Source organism: Brachyistius frenatus, unplaced genomic scaffold (genome assembly GCF_029030835.1).
Source record: "Brachyistius frenatus isolate BFR_SWC_R1_liver_20210118 unplaced genomic scaffold, ASM2903083v1 Contig_29, whole genome shotgun sequence".
Taxonomy (NCBI): domain Eukaryota; kingdom Metazoa; phylum Chordata; class Actinopteri; family Embiotocidae; genus Brachyistius; species Brachyistius frenatus.
The window spans coordinates 2444388-2465251 of NW_027210628.1; the positions used below are offsets into that span (position 1 = coordinate 2444388).

General features: G+C 43.2%; 3 protein-coding genes across 6 annotated transcripts in view; 1 reads left to right on the forward strand and 2 right to left on the reverse strand.

Moving 5' to 3' along the window:
* Positions 1–335: 335 nt before the first annotated feature.
* pigc (phosphatidylinositol glycan anchor biosynthesis, class C) lies at positions 336–2870 on the reverse strand. The gene is made up of 3 exons (XM_069699146.1): positions 2792–2870; positions 2003–2234; positions 336–1907 (listed from the first exon to the last, which is right to left on the reverse strand). The coding sequence occupies exons 2-3, from the start codon at positions 2228–2230 to the stop codon at positions 1251–1253; spliced, it is 885 nt and encodes a 294-aa protein (XP_069555247.1). The 5' UTR covers positions 2231–2234; positions 2792–2870; the 3' UTR covers positions 336–1250.
* Positions 2871–3810: 940 nt separating this feature from the next.
* Positions 3811–7785, reverse strand: tmed5 (transmembrane p24 trafficking protein 5). Its single transcript, XM_069699147.1, has 4 exons — positions 7439–7785; positions 6801–6898; positions 6536–6716; positions 3811–5911 (listed from the first exon to the last, which is right to left on the reverse strand). The coding sequence occupies exons 1-4, from the start codon at positions 7625–7627 to the stop codon at positions 5693–5695; spliced, it is 687 nt and encodes a 228-aa protein (XP_069555248.1). The 5' UTR covers positions 7628–7785; the 3' UTR covers positions 3811–5692.
* Positions 7786–8800: 1015 nt separating this feature from the next.
* Positions 8801–20864, forward strand: part of suco (SUN domain containing ossification factor) — a 41641-nt gene continuing 29577 nt past the window's right edge. For all 4 annotated transcript variants that reach the window (XM_069699148.1, XM_069699149.1, XM_069699150.1 and 1 more), the window contains exon 1: positions 8801–9076. In XM_069699148.1, coding sequence (XP_069555249.1) covers positions 9024–9076 — 53 coding nt within the window. In that variant the 5' untranslated portion in view covers positions 8801–9023. The remainder of the gene's footprint in view (positions 9077–20864) is intronic.

A 20864-nucleotide genomic window follows, 5' to 3' on the forward strand; every position in this document is an offset into this window, starting at 1 on the left:
TGACCCCCGGTCTGTGACGCGCTGTTACCACGACGCGTTGTTCTGTGTCGGTGCTCTCTCTGAGGAGCGAGGAGGCCGCACAGCTGCGCTCAGCTCGACTGTTTGTGTTAAAAGTTGAGCTGCTCGGACCATGGCGCCGCCGCGGCAGCCGAAACCGACGGCGAGGCCCGCCGCCTCATTTCGCAGCACGCCGGGGAAAGAAGAAGTGAAGGTATGACACCTAGCGACCACCGGACATCGCTGTCAGGTCGGCTGCATTCAACGCGCTCCGGTAACGTCATCGTTATTCGTTAGGTGGCTCCTCGAAAACTTTTGAAGCAACACATGGTTTCACACGGAAGAAAAGACAACGCGTCGCCATGTAATTCATTTTTTTTTTAATATACCGAGATAATAAAAAAAAAAATTAAAAATAAACATACAGCAATTCCAATCGGCTTCACGTTGAATGCTAAACAAAAGTTTGACCAACTGTGACGTCACTGACTGCAGGGTTTGGACAGGAATGCAACATGGCTGACCGTTACTGCAGCAATATTATGTTTTTGAGAGATGAGCGGCCAGGTCATAAAGTCAAATAAAAGCTCTCATTGTTGTTATTAATTTTTTTTTGGAGAAACTGGAACCTCCATACAAACTACAACTTCAAAATGGTGTCTTCTCAGTACCGTGTTTTTAAATAGAGGTACATCCGACAGTAAAAACTGAGGTCATAGTTTTATTATTGTTATGCTTGCAATTTAGTCCAGGTAAAAATGAGCTTCTTGCGGTATCTTATGAAATAACACTAAGAAAATACTGTATATTGTTATTAAAATACATTTGCGAGTGGAATTAGAGCCCTTGTTTATATTTACCCCCCTGTGTCAAACGCTGCATTCATTCATACACGTCAGCAACCCATAAAACATGTAACATCTCCCACAGATCATTAAAACATCACCCATATCAAATCAGTGCATAGCGTCATAGTGTTGCCCAGTCATGTAAGTCAGCATTGCACATCCGTTGACACCTTCTGTAAAAACTCTTGAGGTCAACACTGAGGACAACAGTAGCAGCTTGAATATTAAAAACATCATTGTATTCTCTGCAAGAGAGCAATATTTTATCACAGCTGTCCAAACAGACGTGGACCAGTGGTGAGAAAGTCTGCATTTGTTAGTTTAAAATGTACAAAACTCCATTGGCCTACACCTTTACATGTCAGTTTGGTCAGGAGCAGCCTGTGTTAGTGTTCGCTCTGTCCATCAGTAAAGGAATTGGCTGAGATCCTCGTGAATCTCCGCCTCGTCCCAGGGTCCGTGGATGTTGTCCTTGTGCCTCTGCAGCCTGACTAGCAGCAAGGGACAGAGCAACGTAACACTCCCTAAAGCCAGGGCTAAGAGCACGGCTCCACCTGCCGACTGAGACCCCAGACCTCCGACCCCTCCGACGCACACTCCCACACACACCCCGGTGAAGTGGTTCGGGGCGTTTTCCCTCAGCCTCTGCAGCATGCAGGGCCACAAGGCAAACACCAGCAGGGCGCAGCTGAGCATGGCAAAGGTGTGCAGAGCGCCGGGTAACCTCGAAGCCAAACACACAGACGCAAACAGGGCTGCATTTAAGGAAAGGCTGCCTGGTGGCGAGGGCTGGGCGTACGGGAAGGACACCAGGTGGGCCAGCAGCATCACAGCAGACATGGCGTACACTGTGTCCGTACTGACCGACTCTGTGAGTGTCTTAAGAACTGGTGAGAAACCGAAGGTGAAGGAGAGGAAAATAGTGGCACTCTGTAAATCAGCCAGATGGGTACGGGGCTCGCTGCATGATTCAACATGAGACGTCAAGGCTTGATACAGTCCGTAACCCAGCAGGGCACAGACGAGGCTGGTGCCCAACAGCGTCTCAGGAGACAGCAGACCCTGCAGGGGAAGCAGACATGTTGCTCAATCATCCATCCAGTGAAAGAGAACGGCGTGCTCTATACGTAGAACCAGAGGTCTTTCTAAAGTCGTACCTGCTCCATGTAGAGCCACAGCGTGATGAAGATGGCCACACAAGACAGCTGCTGTCCTACAAAGCCGGCTTCTTTCACCACAGCCCAGTAGCGGTACTGCCGGATGCCCTCGTTCCTCCGCAGTTCCTCCAGGAAGCGCTGGTCCACGTAGTTATCGGGGAAGGGCTGTCGTTCCCACAGCACCTTCCTCCAGGGCACAGCGGGACCCGCGGCGCTGTCTGGTCCCATCACCCTGACCACACACACACACACACACACACACACACACACACACACACACACAGTCAGGTTTGTTAAATCTGCTAACATCTACCATTACTTTACTGAACACATACAGTATCTTTACAGAGAAGCTTGCTGTCCGTCATTATTCATTTGGATTATTTGTTTTTTTCAGGAACTTAGATCTAATGGGGTTAATACACAGACATTGTATGTTATTATGGGTTTTCCACCTGAACACAGTCAGCCTCAGTTATCTTCAAAGCTCTCTTTAGCTTCGGAGCTCATGTCATATGAAAGACTTCCCAACATCTCTTCGACAGCTCCAGAAGGCAAATAAAAGAGAGCTCTGAATCATATTAGCTGCGTTTTATTTGCTGTGAAATGACTGGATCTGAATCTGAACTGGGTTTTGACGGTTGGCCGGCTATGAAACAACCGGTACTTCCGGTTTTGACGCGACAATAAAACCTGACATAAATTAACATTCATGTATACAAACAATTATATGTCACTGAACTGGCTAAAATATCTCCATAAATATATGAAAATGGGGTTTCCACCTACCTGTGATGGGATATTGTTGGGCGCCGATGGTGCTACAATCTCATCATATCATTATCCCGGAAGTGAAGCAGTTTATGAGAAGAGCTCACAGCGCCCCCTGTTGTTGGAGCTTCTACAAAGCACCTGTCTGTCTACCAGAGCTGTCAATTTCTCACTGATTACGTTCATTTTTTTTCTTTGACAAGGTCTCTGTGTTAAACATACGTGGCCCCTTCTCTGTTGAAATGAGTAGACCCAATCCACGCACCAACAAGCCTGCTGAAAGGTAACCTAATATTTAAAATGTATATTTCAGTCATCTTAAAGTCGTGATGGTTTGTGTCACTCTGAAAAATATTCACCACGTTCATCGTAATATTCATCGATAACTTCATATTTTCTACCAGCTCATCAGTGAGTAGACCTGCCTCCATGGTAACATTTCAGGCTGCTAGTAAACCTGTGTCGACAAAACTGAAAATGCCAAGCACCAAGGTAGGCTTCATCAAGCAGGGGTGGGAATAAATGGGGGAGAACATATTCACCGATCATAAAACATTTCTAACAACGCATCTGCTTCTTTTAACTCATCCACATATAACACTTGTCTTTTTGCTATTTTATGATTAGGTGTTTGTTAACATATCTCTTATATTTAACTTTACAGAGAACATTGTGCCTAACCAGTGTTTCCAGAGGGACCGTAACAATCACACAGTGTCTGATGAGCTGGTAAGTATCATAAATCAAAGTGGAATACTGAGGAAGACCAAAACAAAGCAGCCCCAGCACTGGTTACCTTCCTTTCAGCTCTCCTGGCCCGCGTCCGCTTCATGTAAGAAGTGATTCTGCACTGAAGGACTGTCTCATCATCAGATCTCTGCACCCCCAGACACCAAAGAGCCCAATAACTCTGTGATTGACTGGGCTGCAGCATTGTTGTAGAAGCGCGAGCTTTTCTACAGGCCTCTGGTTCAAACACTTTCTCCGTATGCAGTAAAATGATGCAGGTTTGTTCAGTAGGCAGGCAACAGAACACAGAAAGGCCAGAAATGTTTTATTTATACACATTTACAACTACAGGACATCAGATTAATAAATAGCATGTAACAGTCCCCCTTCACCAACTGCTCCATCAGGTTAGTAGAAAATATTTTTTCAGAGACAGTGACTCAGAAAACTTGAATAATCTCCTTCTCGGTAACATAGAAATACTTTTAAAAATGTCTTTTGTATTTGTAGAATTTAGAAAGCACTTTATAACAGATCAGAAAATGGTTTTAATACTAATCCATCACTTATAAATCTCAATTTCAACAACCAGCCATCCTGTGTTAATACAGGCATCCACAAATTCTGGGATATATGCACATACTGTAGGGTAAAACTTTATCACTTAAAAACAATTCGATGACTCAAAGTTTGGTTTCACGCACTTCCAACCAAAGGCTGTGTAAATTCTGAAGGCATGAACTCACTGTGATCTTCATCTTTACAGCACATGGCGACGATGGCAACACGGAGCTGCCAGCCAGAGTTGTGAGCCGCCAGGTTTCAACAGTGGAGCTGAGTAAATACCGATAAAAACCACAAACAACAGCAGGACCTTAATAAAAGCAACCGATGCGCTGCTTCACTATATGAAGACGAGTTCTGACTTTCTGCTGGGCCCATGTACCCCCCCTAAAAAAAAATACTTCAGAGCCCAAAATGTTACAGTACGGCCAAAGAATACGAAGACAAAATATGACAAAATGTTGCTCTGTGGTGTCAGAGGCAGTGCAATGATCAGATGTTAGTTTGTAACACTGGCTAAAAAAAAAATTAAAAAAAAGTGTGATTGTCAGATAAAATACACAGAAACTAGAATTCAAAAGAATGCTGACGTACGGCTAAGGCAGTGGATGGCTTGTGCATATTAAACTGAGCAGTGCAATGTCGTAGTGGTGATGACCTTCCAGATGTCAGTAAGATAGAAATAGACTTCTGTCACCAGAGAGACGGGCAGGCTCAACATCTTCACACAGTAGGTGGCTGTAAGCGGACACCCGCCAGCAGCTGGGAGGCTTCACAGCAGAGCTGGCAGCCGTTTAGGTCCACAAATCACAGCAGAGGAGAGGAGGGCAGTAGATGGCCTGTTTCCTTTTCTTCCACTTCACGCTCCTTTGGGTGCCAAAGAGCAGCATTAGCAGCACAGCCTAACTAAACACCTGACTTTTCAGTATTGGCATGGAAGGAAAAGCGTGACAATGTAAATGTCTGTGGCAATGAGAGAAATATTTAAAAAGGCCTCACAGACTGGCAGCTTAATCCAAATCACTAAGGCTTCTTACATACTGCAGCTTTTAAACTAATGTATAGGGAAGACATGCGGACAGGTTGGGTACACCTCCCACTCCTGTTTGGCAGAAGTAGGATCTCCAGACACCACATCATTTCTTCATCTGGTTGAGATCAACACTCAGAAAAACACGTCCAAAGAGAAACAAAAGGAAATCTTTGCAAGTGGTCACTGGCCTGGTAACTTTAGGCTCTGTTAGAAAAATAGCCGCATCGTAAACGTGAATGTTATGTTACCTTGAGTAAAAGAACTACAGCAGCTGTGGAGGACCATAAATCAAGTTTTAAAGACAGACGAAAGAGACTTTTTTCCCCTCTGCGGAAAAGAGACAGAGACCGATGTAGCTCCAAACCTGGGACTCCCGCTGTCCATCACACATCAGTGGACTGAAGACCAGAGCAACAACTGCGGTGAATTTGTTCTTAATAAACGTCTCCAGTAGTGTCTGTGTATGCGTGTGTGCATCTGTAACGTATACAGATGTCTCATGTCAGGAGATCAGCTGAAACAAATCCCAAAAGGTATTTGTGGAAAATGTGTTAGTTTCTCTCCGTCTCTCTTTCCCTCCGCTTCGGGTGGTGTTATGTACGAATTTTCCTTTTATCTTCAAACAGCGAGCGGACGAGGTAGACCTGCACCGCCGACACCAACATCATGAGGATGAGGTTGAACACCGACCAGAAGTTCACCCGGTCAAAGTTGCTCTCCTGGAGGTTTCGGTCGCGAGCCTCGAACGCTCGCAGCACCGTCTGGATCTGCACACTTTTGCCCAGCCGAGACTTCACGCTGTTGATGGTGTCCTGAAGGAGAGGAGACGAGCAGGTCAGACACAGCTTCGCTAATATGTGGGCATTATACAACTGCACAAGCAGGGTAATCAAATTCAGTCAGATTGCTTTTAAGTTTGTAAACAAAGCAGCTCAATCAAAAGCTTTCCTTCCTCCTTGAAAAGGCAACTTCCTCTACAGCTGAAAGACTCATTTCCTGCCTTTTACCAAGTGATGCCTGTGTGACTTCTGACACAAATATAAGCTGTTTGCATTGAGAGGGCGGTGTAGGCTATTGTGGTGCAAGCTGAGACAATTGGCTGCCCCCAGTCAATAGGTGAGAGTTCATGACATTGTCTATTATTGTGACACTCTCCCTGTTGGCGGATTGCATACTATTTAGTTGGCACCCTGTTGGGTCACTTTGCACCCACTGTGTCATCCTGTGAGCAGAGATGGCCCCGTGACAAGTCACACAACTGAGGGACAAAGTCTAAAAACACCAAGTGAGAATCAGTTTTGAACCTCTCAATACACACACACACACACACACACACACACACACACACACACACACACACACACACACACACACACACACAAATGTTTTAAACAAGAGGTCTGGGATGTGCTGCATGTCAAATTTCACCAACTCACCATAATGTCCTCCAGCTTCATGTCCAGCATGTCCGTTCCATGGACGTACTCCTTCCAGTCGTCCGGGTCTTCATCTGTATCCATGTTGTCCAGGATCAACTCGAAGAAGATGAGCTTCTCTGAGACGGCGCTGAACGTGTTGTCGAAGCAGAACATGTAGTCGCCATCCTCAGTTTCTACGCTGGAAGGAAAGCACGGGCGGTAAGAGCTTGCACAGGCAGCCGAGTCACGAAGGGTCGGTTCATAGATGATCGGAGACGCTTACGTGTGGACGCCGTCAGACTTGCGGTAGTCGCTGAACAGCAGTTGGCCAGAAGGAGAGGAGATGGAGAAATCGACATCGAGACCTGCGCCGTCTAATACCTGTGGATGGAAATACAGTCGGTGACAGGCGAACGTTACAGTCCAGCAAGCCTGCGCTGGTTTTATCCAGAAAATGGTGCAGCATGTAATTTGAGTGTCGATTTATTTGACACATTAAATGCGAGTAATGTTTTTCCTCTCGAGGTTTCCCACCTTCTCTAGTGGGAGTATAATAAGCCTGTAACTTTGTCCTTCGTCGGTGTACACCACAAGATACATAAAAAGTGGCAACTTCCTCACCTCGCCTCACCAGAAAAAATGCTGACGTCTGCACACTGACCTACAAAACAGGTTCCCAGCTATATGGAAATTGAGGCGTGACCCACATAACCTGTTGGCCCTCTCGCACTTGATAATTTAAACACAGGAGTATACCAGAGTGGGTTTGCATTTAATTTGAATGAATGTTATAGACAGCCAGATGACGTGCAAAGAACGTGGACAGCAATCATAATACAAGAGCTCATCAACAGACTTGACACGTGTAATGTTATCCGTCAACGCTGACTCCAGCCTGAGTGTTATTGATCGGCTTATTACCTGATATTCAATCTCCAGCGAGGCATCTTTCTTCATGGTCTGGTAGAAACACTCCTTTCGACCCGCAGGTAGAGTGAACGTGAAGTCGTTGTCCACAGACTGGGAGAAGGCAGCCAGCACCACAAACCTGTCCGCGACGAGCGAAACAAACACGGACAGGACACACGCAAATACTCGGACTAGCTCCATAGTCTAAACTCGCTGTTCTAAAAGTCCAAAAGAGACAAAAAAAACCCAACAGAAAACCGTGTTACAGTCGCCGGACTACTGTGTAGGTTAGTAGGCGGCAGAGCACTTCAGCTGCGTTCGTCCAAAGTTGACTTCTGTTGAAATACTCTGAAGGCTGTCAGCAGTTCAGGACCCCGCCGGTTTAAAAAAAACAACAACTATTTTATTTATTTATTTATTTTATTTAATACGCAAAACAATATCAGAATAATTTGTTGTGGTATTTTAAGTTATTCTGTTCCAGGTGTGTTTTTATATTATATTCATCAACCGTATATACCGAATAGAACAAATATCAGGCACATTTTTTCAGTGACCAGTGAGTTGCACTTTGGGATGTGTAGTTCTTTAGTTCAACGTGGGCTGAATGGAAGGACCCGAAGCAGGTGGTAAAATATATTTCCGTCTGTACCGGTGGGGTCAGTCCTGGAAACACATGTATGTCACTGAGGGAGCGAGTTAGTGAATGATGAAGTTACACCATTGGTCAGCCAAATGCTCCATAAGGTTTATATTTTCGAATTAAAAGCCCTCCATTGATAACAAAGGTGTACTTGACCAACACCTAACACTCGTGCCTAAATTAAATTTAAAGCATGAAGACAATCTGTAAATGTTAAACGATTTTTTTTTAAATTTATTTATTTTTTAGCTCTTACCAGTCTAAAATAACACCAATAATATAATATGGGCTTGCACCGAGCCTTTAACTTTGATAATGACTGAATGTTTTTGAAGTGTGTTTTTGCGATGCTGAAGGAAAAAAAAAAACGAGTATTCAAATTCAAGCGTTCACCACAACACCTCATCTCGTGATATGCAAAGTGAACATAAGTGCCATTACAAAAACAGAGGTATCAACGCTGGTCAGTTATACTGAAACTTCTGACGACTGTACAACAACTTAAAAATATTGCGCGCTTTAGCAATTTACTTACCTAGAAACAGGTGACGCGCGCTGCTCCACAGCCACCAACTCAACTTCAGTCCGGTGGGCGGGGTTTGCTGACGAGACGGTGTTGCTACGTCTCCGATGATTGGTCGACAAGATGCTCAGCACTGATTTGATTGGTCCACCGTGGAGGGGGGTTGAACTTAGCCGGAGCCTGCTCCTCGTCAGCAGCAGTGGCGACAGAAGCTGAAAAGGAGGCGGACAGCTGTCCGCATAATGAGAAATAGCACTCCGCAAGTGTAGGTTTTAACCTTAGAAAACAGTCGTTTGTTATATTTTTTAATGAACACAGGCACTCAGCCGACATACAAAGCTTGCCTTCGGTGTATTGTGTAGCCGCGAGTGATCAGAAAAAAACCCAACAACCCCTCAAAGAGCGAGGATGTTGGTCCCCGCGGGAAGATAATGAAGAGGCTGCGCGTTTTGTTGGTGTGCCTCATCGTAGCTCTCCTGTGCTGGTAAGCTTGGCCCGACCGTCTCCATTCACATCATTAACGACATGTCGCAAGTATATATCAGTCACAACAACAAGGTGAACTGCGTTTTCCCCGATAACTGCCCTGTCGGTCACTTGGTTTTGCTCGATGTCTTTTGCCGCATAATTTCCGTCAGTCATCAATGTTGTCACAAGAATCCCCCTCCGCTAACAGACTGGAGCTAACATGATCAGCTCCCTCCAGCCTCCGGTGTTTCTCCGACCTGCAACTCTAGAAGAAGACAGAGCCTCGGTGTGCTTTTGTTGCTACTTGACATAACTGGTGAAGTTTGTTATTGAAATGGCTTTTATTGGGTTAGTAGGTCAGGTAGCCAGCTGTTGAATAGCAGCACAGCGAGCTAGCTTCAACCAGAGAAGTTGTGGCTGTGATGACCGGTTTACATGTCTGTGTGCTGGCTGGTAAACACTCGTGTGGACCATTTGAATACTGAAAGTGCCAAACCTCGTGTCCTTTTTCTACAAGATTTATAATGCAGCATTCCTGTCACTCAAGATTATTTTACTTTGGGATATTTTTCAATGCCAAACCACAACATCACCAAATTTACGTCCTGACGTTGCTCAGTTAGTCTGGGCAGGTGATATAATCCCAGGGTGACATCCACACTATGATATTATCATATGCAAAATGGTCAACATCAAAACAAACTGACCTTGTGTTAATGCTTGAGGTGTGCCATATTGTATTGTTTACGATAATATCATTATTGTTGTGTTGTATGTGATTTAAAAACATCATATTGTGATCATGGCTATATTCTGACTCATCATTACATGTGTAACAGCAAAACAAAAAAGCACTGATGAGTTCAGAGTTTGCGACGTGTAAAGTACAGACGTAATATGTTCAGTCACGTATACGTCGCACTCTTTAAGCGATGATTGTAATCCTTCTCCAGAGTACATGTGCACAGAGGTCTGGTAGATTAACTGAGCTCGTGAATTTGTTTAATCTCGGTGGCACGGAGCAGGTGACAATACGCGGGGTTTGAGGAATGGGATTAAGAGTTCAGGTAACATGCCACCTATATCCAGCTTGCTGAGTGAGGAGCAGCTAACTGTCCAGTGTGTGGCCACCAGGCTGCTGTTGATTTCTCTGTTGTTATTTGGTTGCGATAATCACTTGCCGTTGCTTTTCTTGAGGGTTAGATTAGTTTGTTCTTTGGCAGACTGAATAATTCTACTCATTGTAGTGGTTGAAACAAATAAATACAAAACACTTTTTTTTTTTGGTAGATTTGTAGTTGGTGGAAGGTAACATTTACAACTTCTGCTTGTAAAAGCCCAACAGCTTAGCCTTGCTCGATAGCTTTATATCATTTCAGATGTGTCGTCACTTGTTTTATTAAAATGTCTCCAGGAAATAATCACTTAATGCCAGTAGTGATTCACAAGTGGTAACATGATCCAATGATGATATCCATTTCTTTCATACCTGAGGTTACTGATCATTATAGTCTAAAACAAGTCATGCTTCTTTTTGTTCCCTCATAGCATTGGAGACTGGTTTTAGTGCTCATGTGTTATTGATCATACCAGGCATCAGTGTTATATAATTTCCTCATCAATAAGTACAACTTATATCCAGTACATAGTCTAGTGTAATACCTTCATAGTGTCCAGGCTTTGCAAAAGAGATGCAGTTAAGTACAATATTTGATCATGTTTTGACTATTTCATCAGCTCTTGAATGACAAACTAAAACTAACTATGATAAACCCACCTCTCTGTTACAGATTGTAACCCTTGTACCTTTGTTTTCTCTAAAGAACTCATTCTCAAAGGTTAGATTATTTTAAAAAAGGGGTGAGTTATTGCACAGATAAGATTTAGCAAACTTTTTCTTCTTTATAGCAAGAAAAAAAGAGAGTCGGAGAACGTGAAAACAGCAGGGAGCAGAACAGGGTGGTGTCCTCTGCCTCCCAAAGATCAGCGAAAAAGGGATACAGACTGAGGGGTCAACATATTCCTAGTTAGTCGTTTTAATAAATAAAAAAGTGTCTCCAGAAATATTGAATTATAAATTAAACCCACGAGCGAGGCAGCTTTCAATCCCTGATAAGAATTGATTTGATTACAGCCGTGCAAATCGGGTGTTTGCGTGTCTAAAACTTTGGTTTTCACTTTCCCACAAACTGAATAATGACCGTGCTAGTACACACACAGGCCTCATTACTAATGCAAACCCTTTTTAGCGTGCCGCTGTCGGCTCCTCACTCTTCGGTGCCAACTCTCACGCCTCCCAGTAGGAGCAGAGAAATGGGGGAATGCAGACCTTGCAGTAATCCAAAGGTTTCCAAGGCAGCAGTGTTTTTAGGCACTGAAAAGGGGCTCTGTGGTAGGAGGCTGGTGGGAGATGACTACGAGGGGTCACGTAGTTTTTTTTTTTTTTTTTTTGAAACAGCTGGAGTATCTGCCAGGAGTAATGTTGATGTGTTCAGATTCCATGTTTTTAATGTGAATTCCCGTCCTTTGTGTTTTAATTTGAAGCTGCTGGAGCTCTGTGTTGCTCCAGTGCTCAGAGAGGCCCAGCAGAAAGTGGTGTGTGTGTGTGTGTGTGTGTGTGTGTGTGTGTGTGTGTGTGTGTGTGTGTGTGTGTGTGTGTGTGTGTGTGTGTGTGTGTGTGTTCACTCACGTAGTCAGCAACAGGGATCTTACTGTGTGATGGTGTGCTAGCTCAGGCTGTTGACATCAGCATCCCTGGAGAAAGTGTGTAGGCTACATGTGCCGTTGAGAATGTTTGCATGAGGGTGCACATTTCCAGCCAGGCCGATTGTCGGTAATGATAGCTTTACCACAGACATATAGCTGCTCCCCATTTAGATGTTAACGTGACTGCAGATATGTTGGCAGAGTGTGATGTTGTTTGCACTTACTGCTGTTTGAACTTGTTTCTCAGACAAGTGGCATCTTTATGTAAATTGTTTATTACGTGAAACCACCTAAAACAGAGTTTGTTTGTTCCATCCGTGATGTCTTGTCATCGTCTCATTGTGTCCCTGTATCATAGGCTTATTAGTTTCGCAGCCTTTTTTGAAGATTATTGTTATTACGTAACATGATTAGTGCTCATGAGATAACTCAAATGACCTGTTGGGGATTTTAAATTATATTTCATTAGCCTACAGATACTTTGTAATCATCCATAGCATAACAAAACTAGTTGTCTGCCCAATGCTGTTGAGCTTCAGCTCTAGTTGGCTCACCTGATTCATGTTTAATTTGTTGATTGGGCTGTTCTTTAGTCTTTTATGTAATTCTGAATGCAGTTGAAATGATGTCAGGGTATTGTGGTGTGCCGTTTCTTCCCGCTTATGACAGCAAAAGAGGCATTTTGATGCTCATGCTGTATGTTTTGACAGCAGCCTGGCAAAAGGACACCAGGGCTTTGCTTGCCCAACCGTCTATAGGATGAGGTGAACTATATGGGATTTCGCTTGCACTGTGTTCGCAGAAACGCAACTCACAGCCTCAGTTCTCGAGCAGCTTCGGGTGTGTGAGGCTCTGTTTGGCAGCACAAATGGTTTCCCAAGAAAAAAAGAAAGCTCCCAATGAGTTAGCAGGCTAATGGAGGTAAATAAAACATCAGGTACATTCCCCTTCACTACACACACACACACACACACACACACACACACACACACACACACACACACACACACACACACACACACACACACACACACACACATTTGAAAGTATTTATAATAGACAAAGGCTTTAAAATATTTCTTCAGGGTGTGCTCCAATGTATGAATACTGTTCTTTATAGTTTGCTGGAAGCAATGTGAGCGCTTTACAAAGACTGAAGCCAGGATGTAGCTGAAGGACCCTCTTGTTAAAAGAACTATGCGTTCTGCCCACATCGTAAAAGTTCTCCTTTTGGGGGAAGTTGTTGCATAAGCAGATCCTCCTTTCGATGCCCTCGTGCTCATGTGGTTGGGGAGACCGTTGTCACGAATAGTTGGTGCTTGCATCTCCCACCAGCAGACACTCACAGCAACTGTACTGGAGAGTCAACGACAGAGACCCAGAGAGGCCTCTGTCTGTGTGTTTTGGCAATGTCAGCTATGAGAGGGGAGGCCGGACGGGAGGCAAATTGAAAGGTTACAAAACGCGACTAGGGAGAAGACAGCATTGCTTACTTGAGCTTTTTCCGGAAGCTCAACACCTCCCCGCTATACATTTCGTCCAGCCGGCTTGTTGTAACTTTTACACTCCTGTAATAACATGAGGCGGCTGTGAGTTACTGCATGCGTGTCCGTACACGTGCTTATTTTGTGTCTCTCCTCTTTAGTCCGCCTTCATTCGATTACGGCTTTGTTGTTGTTATTCTGGTGTTATCCTCATAAACACTTTTGTCTCGTGGATGCGTCCGTCTCCGACTGAACGGCGTAGGAAATGTATTCACCTCGTGTCTAACACATTTCAGTTATATCAGCAGGACATTGCCACACGCTGACTTCATGTTGAGTCATGGATGCACTCTTCGCTGTATGTGTGGAGTAGGGCTGCAACTAATGACTACTTTTATTTTGGGTTTTATATTATATTATATTATATTATATTATATTATTTTATTTTATTGATTAGTCAATTAGTTCATTAGTTTTAAAAATGTCAGAAAATAGTGAAAGATGTCAACCATTGTTTCCCAAAGCTGAAAGTGCATTATAAAATATCTGGTTTTGTTTACAGTCAGCAACCAAAACATATTTAGTTTGCTATCAAGGAGGATTAAAGGAACCAGAGAGGATACACATTCAAGAAGCTGGAATAACAGATCTTTAGCAGTTTTTCATCAAAAATGACTTATTTAATCATTAAATTAATTATTTAATTATCTAATTGATTAGTAAAATAGTTGGTGATCATTTTTCTGTCTATAAACTAATTGATTGATTGACTAATTGTTGCAGGTGTAGTGCACAGCTCTATTTAGTTTCGCTGCGATAAAATCTTTGTACGTTGGAAGAAAAAACATTGACTTGGTAGTACGCAACATTTGGTCAGACTTTAACACTGTCATGAGATCATGTTTGTTAGTCTTATCTGTTAGTCTGTCCACATGCACAAACCTTCACTGTGTTACAGTGCAGTTTGTGAGTGAATAATCCATAAATTAGTATCAAAGAGGTTCAGGCATCAGTAATTCATTTCTATAGAGATATAAACTGTGTTCTTCAAAGTGCATAAATATACACAGTTAATCGTTTTATCCTGTAATATAAAATGATCTCAGTATTTAGGAAAGAAAACACACACACACACACACACACACACACACACACACACACACACACACACACACACACACACACACACACACACACACACACACACACACACACACACACACACACACACACACACACAGTGAAGCGGTTGAAGTGCGCCCATATTGTAGTTTAAGTGGTTTTATGGTTGGCAAACAAGCTTGCAAACAAGCCAACCATATTGTTCTTTCTTGACTTTCTGACCCAAGAAGGTATGGTAAGGTAAGGTAGTTACTTTATTCATCCCCGAGGGGAAATTTTTTCACAGCATACCTCAACACTCACCTGGAGGGTACCTAAGATCCTGTTTTGTTAAACATAGGAACTTACAGCAGTGATTAACGTGTATAGAATAGAGTACTGTATGTTTCTAAAGCAGGGTATATCTCTGAGATAAAAACAAACAAACAGGCGAACCAGAGCCAGGCCTCGTGTTCCTGGCCACGTTGTCTTTTCTCGAAGTTACACAAAGCTTTCCGCTTAATGTGTCTCCTGCTTCTCCTTTCAAAGTTAAATTTGAGAAACAGTTCAGAGCCAAAAAGATTAAAAAAAAATATATATATTTGATCAACAGAGAATTTATTGTTTAACTCAAATATCAAAACAAAAATGCCAAACATTTGCTTGTCTCTGGCTTGTTAATTATTTTAAGTGTAAGTTGATCACTCTGGAAATAAAAACAACTGTCATTAGGTTTCACATTGTGGAAGCTATCAATCTGTTGATCAACGGAAATATAACAAAATGATCACATACCTAAATCACATATATTTTTCAATGATTAGCAGGTTGTGAAATGTACAGTTGTGTTGTAAATGATAGTTACGGCTGAGAGACCGGATCTAATCGGCTGCCAGCGTGTGTATTGTTCTTTGTACAACTCTTAAAAATGTGTGTTTTCACACTGCTTTAATTTTCCTCAACTGTTGGCTGAAACTAGAGGCTCAGTAACTGAGAGTCCATCTTACTGTTGTTTTTGTAGCAGGCCAGGGTTTAGCACTGTGGGTTGGCAGCTCTAGTTTTATGCGAGGAGACGGAGCTGGACTGGCTCTCGGGCACACACCATTGTTCCTGCCCACTGGCCATGGAGACTGAAGAGAGCACAGAGCTCTTTGGCCCGCTGGCCTTCCTGTGTGCCCGCTGCACACAGCCCTCTGTATCTTAATGCTTTCACACTGGCACCTTTTTGGTCGTCAAAGTGAGCCAACACCTGCTGTAGATGTTGGGCGGCACGGTGGTGCAGTGGTTAGCACTGTCACCTCACAGCAAAAAAGGTTCCGGGTTCAAATCCGGTCCTGGGCCTTTCTGTGCGGAGTTTGCATGTTCTCCCTGTGCTTGCGTGGGTTCTCTCCGGGTTCTCCGGCTTCCTCCCGTCATCCAAAAACATGCACCTCAGGTCAGGTTACCTGGCGCCGCGCTAGTGGCAGCCTGCTGCAGCAGCTCCCCCCTGAGAGCCCCCCTGCTGTAGTGAAGAAATTTCCCCTCGGGGATTAATAAAGTGCATAAAATCAAAATCAAATCAAATGTTAGATGAACTGTGTATTGAAGGGGGGCGCTCAGGAGGCAGAGCGTCGTCGTCAAAACAACCTCAATTTCTAATTGCAACAGAATTTCTGTAGATAATGAAGATGGGTTGCAGCGAGTGTGGTTTGTGTAGTGTTCATAGTGCAGTCACATGGCCGTTTATACGACATAGCCAGTAAGGCTGCAGTGAGTTTGCTCCTCTCACAGCTCTTGTTAAAAGAAGTGATTGGTCGATGAAACTCCTACTTCATCAGTCTACTCTTTATTTGTTCACTTGAAAATAGCTGCACTCTCTTTAGGAAGTGTTGAAGTAACGGCTGGATAACAGATCAACAAAACAGATTTCAGGTTTGATAGAACAGTATCTTGAGTAAAGTAAATGAAGATCATTATGACTTGAGTAGTACAAAGCAGAGGCACATGGTCTATCTTTAGCTCTCTCCTAGCTGCCTCAGATAAAGGCTCCCTTAAAGACAAATTTAAAGAAGATGCAAAAAGGATTGAGCCGCCTCGGTTTCACTTTTGTGCTCATCTCTTACTTGCTTTGCCCTTAAAGGATTCAGTAATCTCATTTAAAGCATGCTGTCCAAAGCTAAATCTCGTGCGTAGTAAATTTCTCTTGGCTAATGATACTTCTTTCTCTTTTTTTCTGGTAGCAGGAACTTCTTCACAGAATCCTGTTGCTCATGTAATATTTGTCTGGGAATAGGTAGTTCTGCAGGTAGAGTTGAATGCAGGCCAGTAGCTTGAGGCTGTCAGTAGCTGGAAAGAAAATACTACCGTTTACAGCGTTAGTGAATCATCTTATGATGGTGGAGATTGTTAGGTTTTAAGGGTGGAGACCTGCGTCAGAAAACTAAAGTGACTGTTTGGCTGTTTGAGAAGCAGGTATGGCAAGGAGAAGAGACTATTTAACAACTGAGCGTTCAGCTTGAGCACAGTAAACGTACTTCTTGAGTAATTAACACTACAAGTTGTTTACCAGTTTTTTTATTTGTATATCACGACTCTAAAATAATGAATGCATGAAATTGTAGCATCTTCAGTTTTAATGCATCTAAAGACATTCATTTTCGCTCAATACTGAAAACACTCCAAGTTTTGGATTACATTTGCTCTGGTTTTTCCTGCACTTTGACATAATGGGACTATTTTTTTCCTCTTCCTGAAAATGCTGTGGTTTCTTCTCTCTCCTCCCCCCCTCCCCCACCCCCTCTCTCTCTCACACTGCTCTTTACTGTTTACCTTTTGCAGCTACCGAGTGGCTTCCACGAGTGAAGTGTGTGTGTGTGTGTGTGTGTGTGTGTGTGTGTGTGTGTGTGTGTGTGTGTGTGTGTGTGTGTGTGTGTGTGTGTGTGTGTGTGTGTGTGTGTGTGTGTGTGTGTGTGTGTCCACAGCTGACACACAGGGTGGCTAAGGAACATTATGTACTAAAGCTCATCAGGGCATGTTATACTGAAGCGTGGACGTGCAGACCTTCCAGTGCCATTAAATCTACTTTCCTTAAGCTGCCTTCTAAATGCAAGATGCTTATATTGCAGGCTGAAATAATCCGAACCAAATGGGCAGTATACATTGTTCAATATGAAGGAGCTTTTGTATCGTACTGAGAAATATTACCGTATTCATGTCGGTTTCCAGTGTTTTAATTTTAAAAAGCGTGGTGTGTCCTTTCTTGTCGCTGTTGACATCGGTGTGTGTGTGTGTGTGTGTGTGTGTGTGTGTGTGTGTGTGTGTGTGTGTGTGTGTGTGTGTGTGTGTGTGTGTGTGTAGGGGGCGGGATGTAAACGTTTCACCACGCTGTAGCACTTTTGAGTGTTTGATGAGCTTTTGTTCTCCCACTGTGCCGACTGATGCATACATACTGAAGAAGAATGCACATGCATTGTTGTATCCACACCCACCCATGCTCACCACTCACTGGCAATGTGGCTTTTCCTATCAAATTACATTATATCACATGACTGCGTCCTTCAGGCCCATTGTCCCGCGCCGATGTTCCTGATGTTGTATTCCCAACCCCTTTGATCCCCATCTGCCCGGGACCACTGCGAGGCTTCACCACACATGCTGTGACTGTAGCTCTTTATTTCAGCTTAACATAATAAGAGACTGCTATTCAGCTTTGGTTCTTGAAACTCCCCTTTCCGTCCGTTGGCTGCGGACATGTTGGGTGAACTTAAACCCACAGGAGCAGCATCAATCCGTCTTTCACCTGCTGACTGGGCCTACTTGGCACTTTATCCCAAATAAAGGTGTGTCTGTTCATGCACACCACATCCTAGAGAAAAGTTCCTGTGTAAATTTTGCTGGCTGTAAATGCGTCAGAGAGCTGGTGAGAAATTCTCACGGATCAGGAAGTCAAACAAACTTCACAAATAGCTGAAGTGGTGTGGATTACATGAATATGTGGTCTTTAAGTACATAAAGTGTACTCAAGAGTTTTATTAAATTGTAGCCACCTGGTATGAAGAAGAAACTGGATGTACTGGTGGTATTGTGTCAAAAATAAGTGCGTGTACTATCATAGCATTTTAACAAGAGTAATCAGAAAGCTACGATCAAGTTCTTAAAACAGAACTTTAATGTAATTGTTTTGGGTCAAAGCCTTTCCATTGTTTCAACAAAACGTCATTATTTTAAGCTGATATAATATCATACAACTTTAGATATTTATTCTAGGAATGTTGATGGGATGTGGATTGGTATCAGTTATTTCCTGGCTTGTTTGAAAAAAAAAAAAGACAGTAAATTGAATTATGAGTTGCACATGATTTAATTTAATATACACAATCAAAAGTGCTTCGGTATCTGTGTATTTTATTTTAAAAAATACACATTTAGTTTGATGCATCTATTCAAACACCAAATAATCTTGGTATTTCATAGCACTTTTTAAAAAACTAATCTGATCATGACAAATCTGGATCCACTGGTTTCTTCCCAAAGAAAGACAAAGTATTCAAATCATAAAATTTCTTATCGAGTACATTTAAAACGCATGTTCATATGAAGCTAATCTGAAGGCCTTTATTTGATTTTCCATTATCATGGCAAAAACAGGCCTGGGTCATGATTCTTCATAGGAGATGAATCCAATACAGCATCGAGGCACTTAAGGAAATGAGCCCTGTACTCAGACCACAGTCTTCACCACTTGCAGCGCAGTGGGTCACTCCATCCAGAGCAAGAGGAGGAAGTGGAGCAGCAATGCTAATGCCTGGGGGTTAATGTGTCTGCTGCAGTATGGTAGAAAACATGAACATCCATTTCTTCAAATCCTCTCTTCGACACCGCTGTTTGTCTGCTGGTGAAGTTTCTGGTAGTGGGTCTTTAACAACAAAGCTTCTTGCAAATTTGCACTAGTCGGCAGAACATCTGACATCTCATTCCTGAATCTGTGTTTTGAATTTGACGATCTTTGGATGTAGATTTTATCCATTTCAATCCCTGACAGAAGTCAGAGCCTTTGCTGTTCCACAGAAAATCTCATGCCTCAAACTGGATTTGCATATCTGAACTGTGGTGAAAGCGGATTGAGTAAACGATCTTTACCCGTCACGAGTGACTGACCACATTTGCTTGTCAAATGTGTCCCAGGTAGTGTCAAAGTAAAATGTATTTATAGAGCACATTTAAGCAGCAAATGCATAAGTGTTTTACAGAGAGCTGAAATTATTATATAGTTTTGATTAAGGATCAAGTAGATGTGAGCAAAAAAGCAAATAAGACAAAATGTGATCAATCATGTCCTTTGAAGGCTATTAAAGGCTAAAGAACAGATGATTCTTTAGATGGGTTTTTAAGATTATCAGTACGGGGAAGTTCTGATGTTGACTAACAAACCAACAAATTAGGGAGGAGAGGAGGAGTTCAGCAGCGTCACCTGGTGCAAGTCCATGCAATGCTTTAAGGCCAAATAAAAGTGCTAACCAGCGAGGAGAGGCTAACACGGGTCAGGTTATTTGATTTTTCTTTGTCCCAGTGGTACGGTTGCAGATCGGGTCGGGTTCAGGACCGTGTCTGTGTAAGCTGGCGGGGTATTTATCAGTTCAGCCACCCCATCGTGGCTGCCATGAGGATGCACCAGCGGAGAGGATTATGGAGGATCAGCAGGCTTTAGAACAAACTGCTGCTCTACATTATTTCATGCTTCGATGTAGAGAACAACTAGAGCGCACACGCAAGTGTAGACACACCCACGGTCAGTCCTCTGAAGGCTGGGCTTTCAGGCTCTGCCCTCCCCTTTTTCTCCAAACACTGACAGCATGTTTTTGTCTGCTGGGCAGATGCGCTGGCCTACTTTTTCCCGGCGAGTCCTGGCACATCTCCCTGAGCCACAATCCACCTCTGACCACGTGGATCCTGGATTTTCTCCTCAGCTCTTTTTCCTCTTCATCTCCCCCCTCTGTTTTTTCCTTTCTCTCAGCTATGTGAATGTAATTCAAATAGTAAATGTGTGACTTATTCTCAGAGGGAACTAAATCCTTCTGTGAGAAAACTGCTGCATTATTTTGTCCTTTTTATTGGCTCTGTCGTTTGGTCTCTCAAAGCACATGATCAGGGTTAGTTTAGGTGAGCCCAGTTTAAAAGTTGAGCTAATTCAATGCATCAGTGGCACCATTCACTCTCCTGCCAGCACCTCAAGAATAATCTGAACGTTAGTGACAAACATCACAAGACTCTCCTCTCCCTCAGGACAGAGGACAGACAGATGTAGTATTCACTCTGCTGGTAAATGGTAAATTCATCATCAACACCATAACGCCACACAGCAACTTAATAATATGTGAAATACTCTCCGACTCTTTTTTAATTTATTTGTGTCCTCTCAGTGGTGTGTGTCTGTGTGTGTGTGTGTGTGTGTGTGTGTGTGTGTGTGTGTGTGTGTGTGTGTGTGTGTGTGTGTGTGTGTGTGTGTGTGTGTGTGTGTGTACACACTGTAATGAA

What these genes read in the sequence shown, in the direction of transcription:
- pigc (XM_069699146.1), bottom strand. Translation starts at nt 2,230, where the DNA reads ATGGGACCAGACAGCGCCGCGGGTCCCGCTGTGCCCTGGAGGAAGGTG. An exon ending in TGTGGCTCTACATGGAGCAG is followed by an intron (nt 1,908 to 2,002) that starts GTACGACTTTAG and finishes CTTCCCCTGCAG; the next exon opens with GGTCTGCTGTCTCCTGAGAC.
- tmed5 (XM_069699147.1), bottom strand. Translation starts at nt 7,627, where the DNA reads ATGGAGCTAGTCCGAGTATTTGCGTGTGTCCTGTCCGTGTTTGTTTCG. An exon ending in AAGTCTGACGGCGTCCACAC is followed by an intron (nt 6,717 to 6,800) that starts GTAAGCGTCTCC and finishes CTTTCCTTCCAG; the next exon opens with CGTAGAAACTGAGGATGGCG. An exon ending in TGAAGCTGGAGGACATTATG is followed by an intron (nt 5,912 to 6,535) that starts GTGAGTTGGTGA and finishes CCTCTCCTTCAG; the next exon opens with GACACCATCAACAGCGTGAA.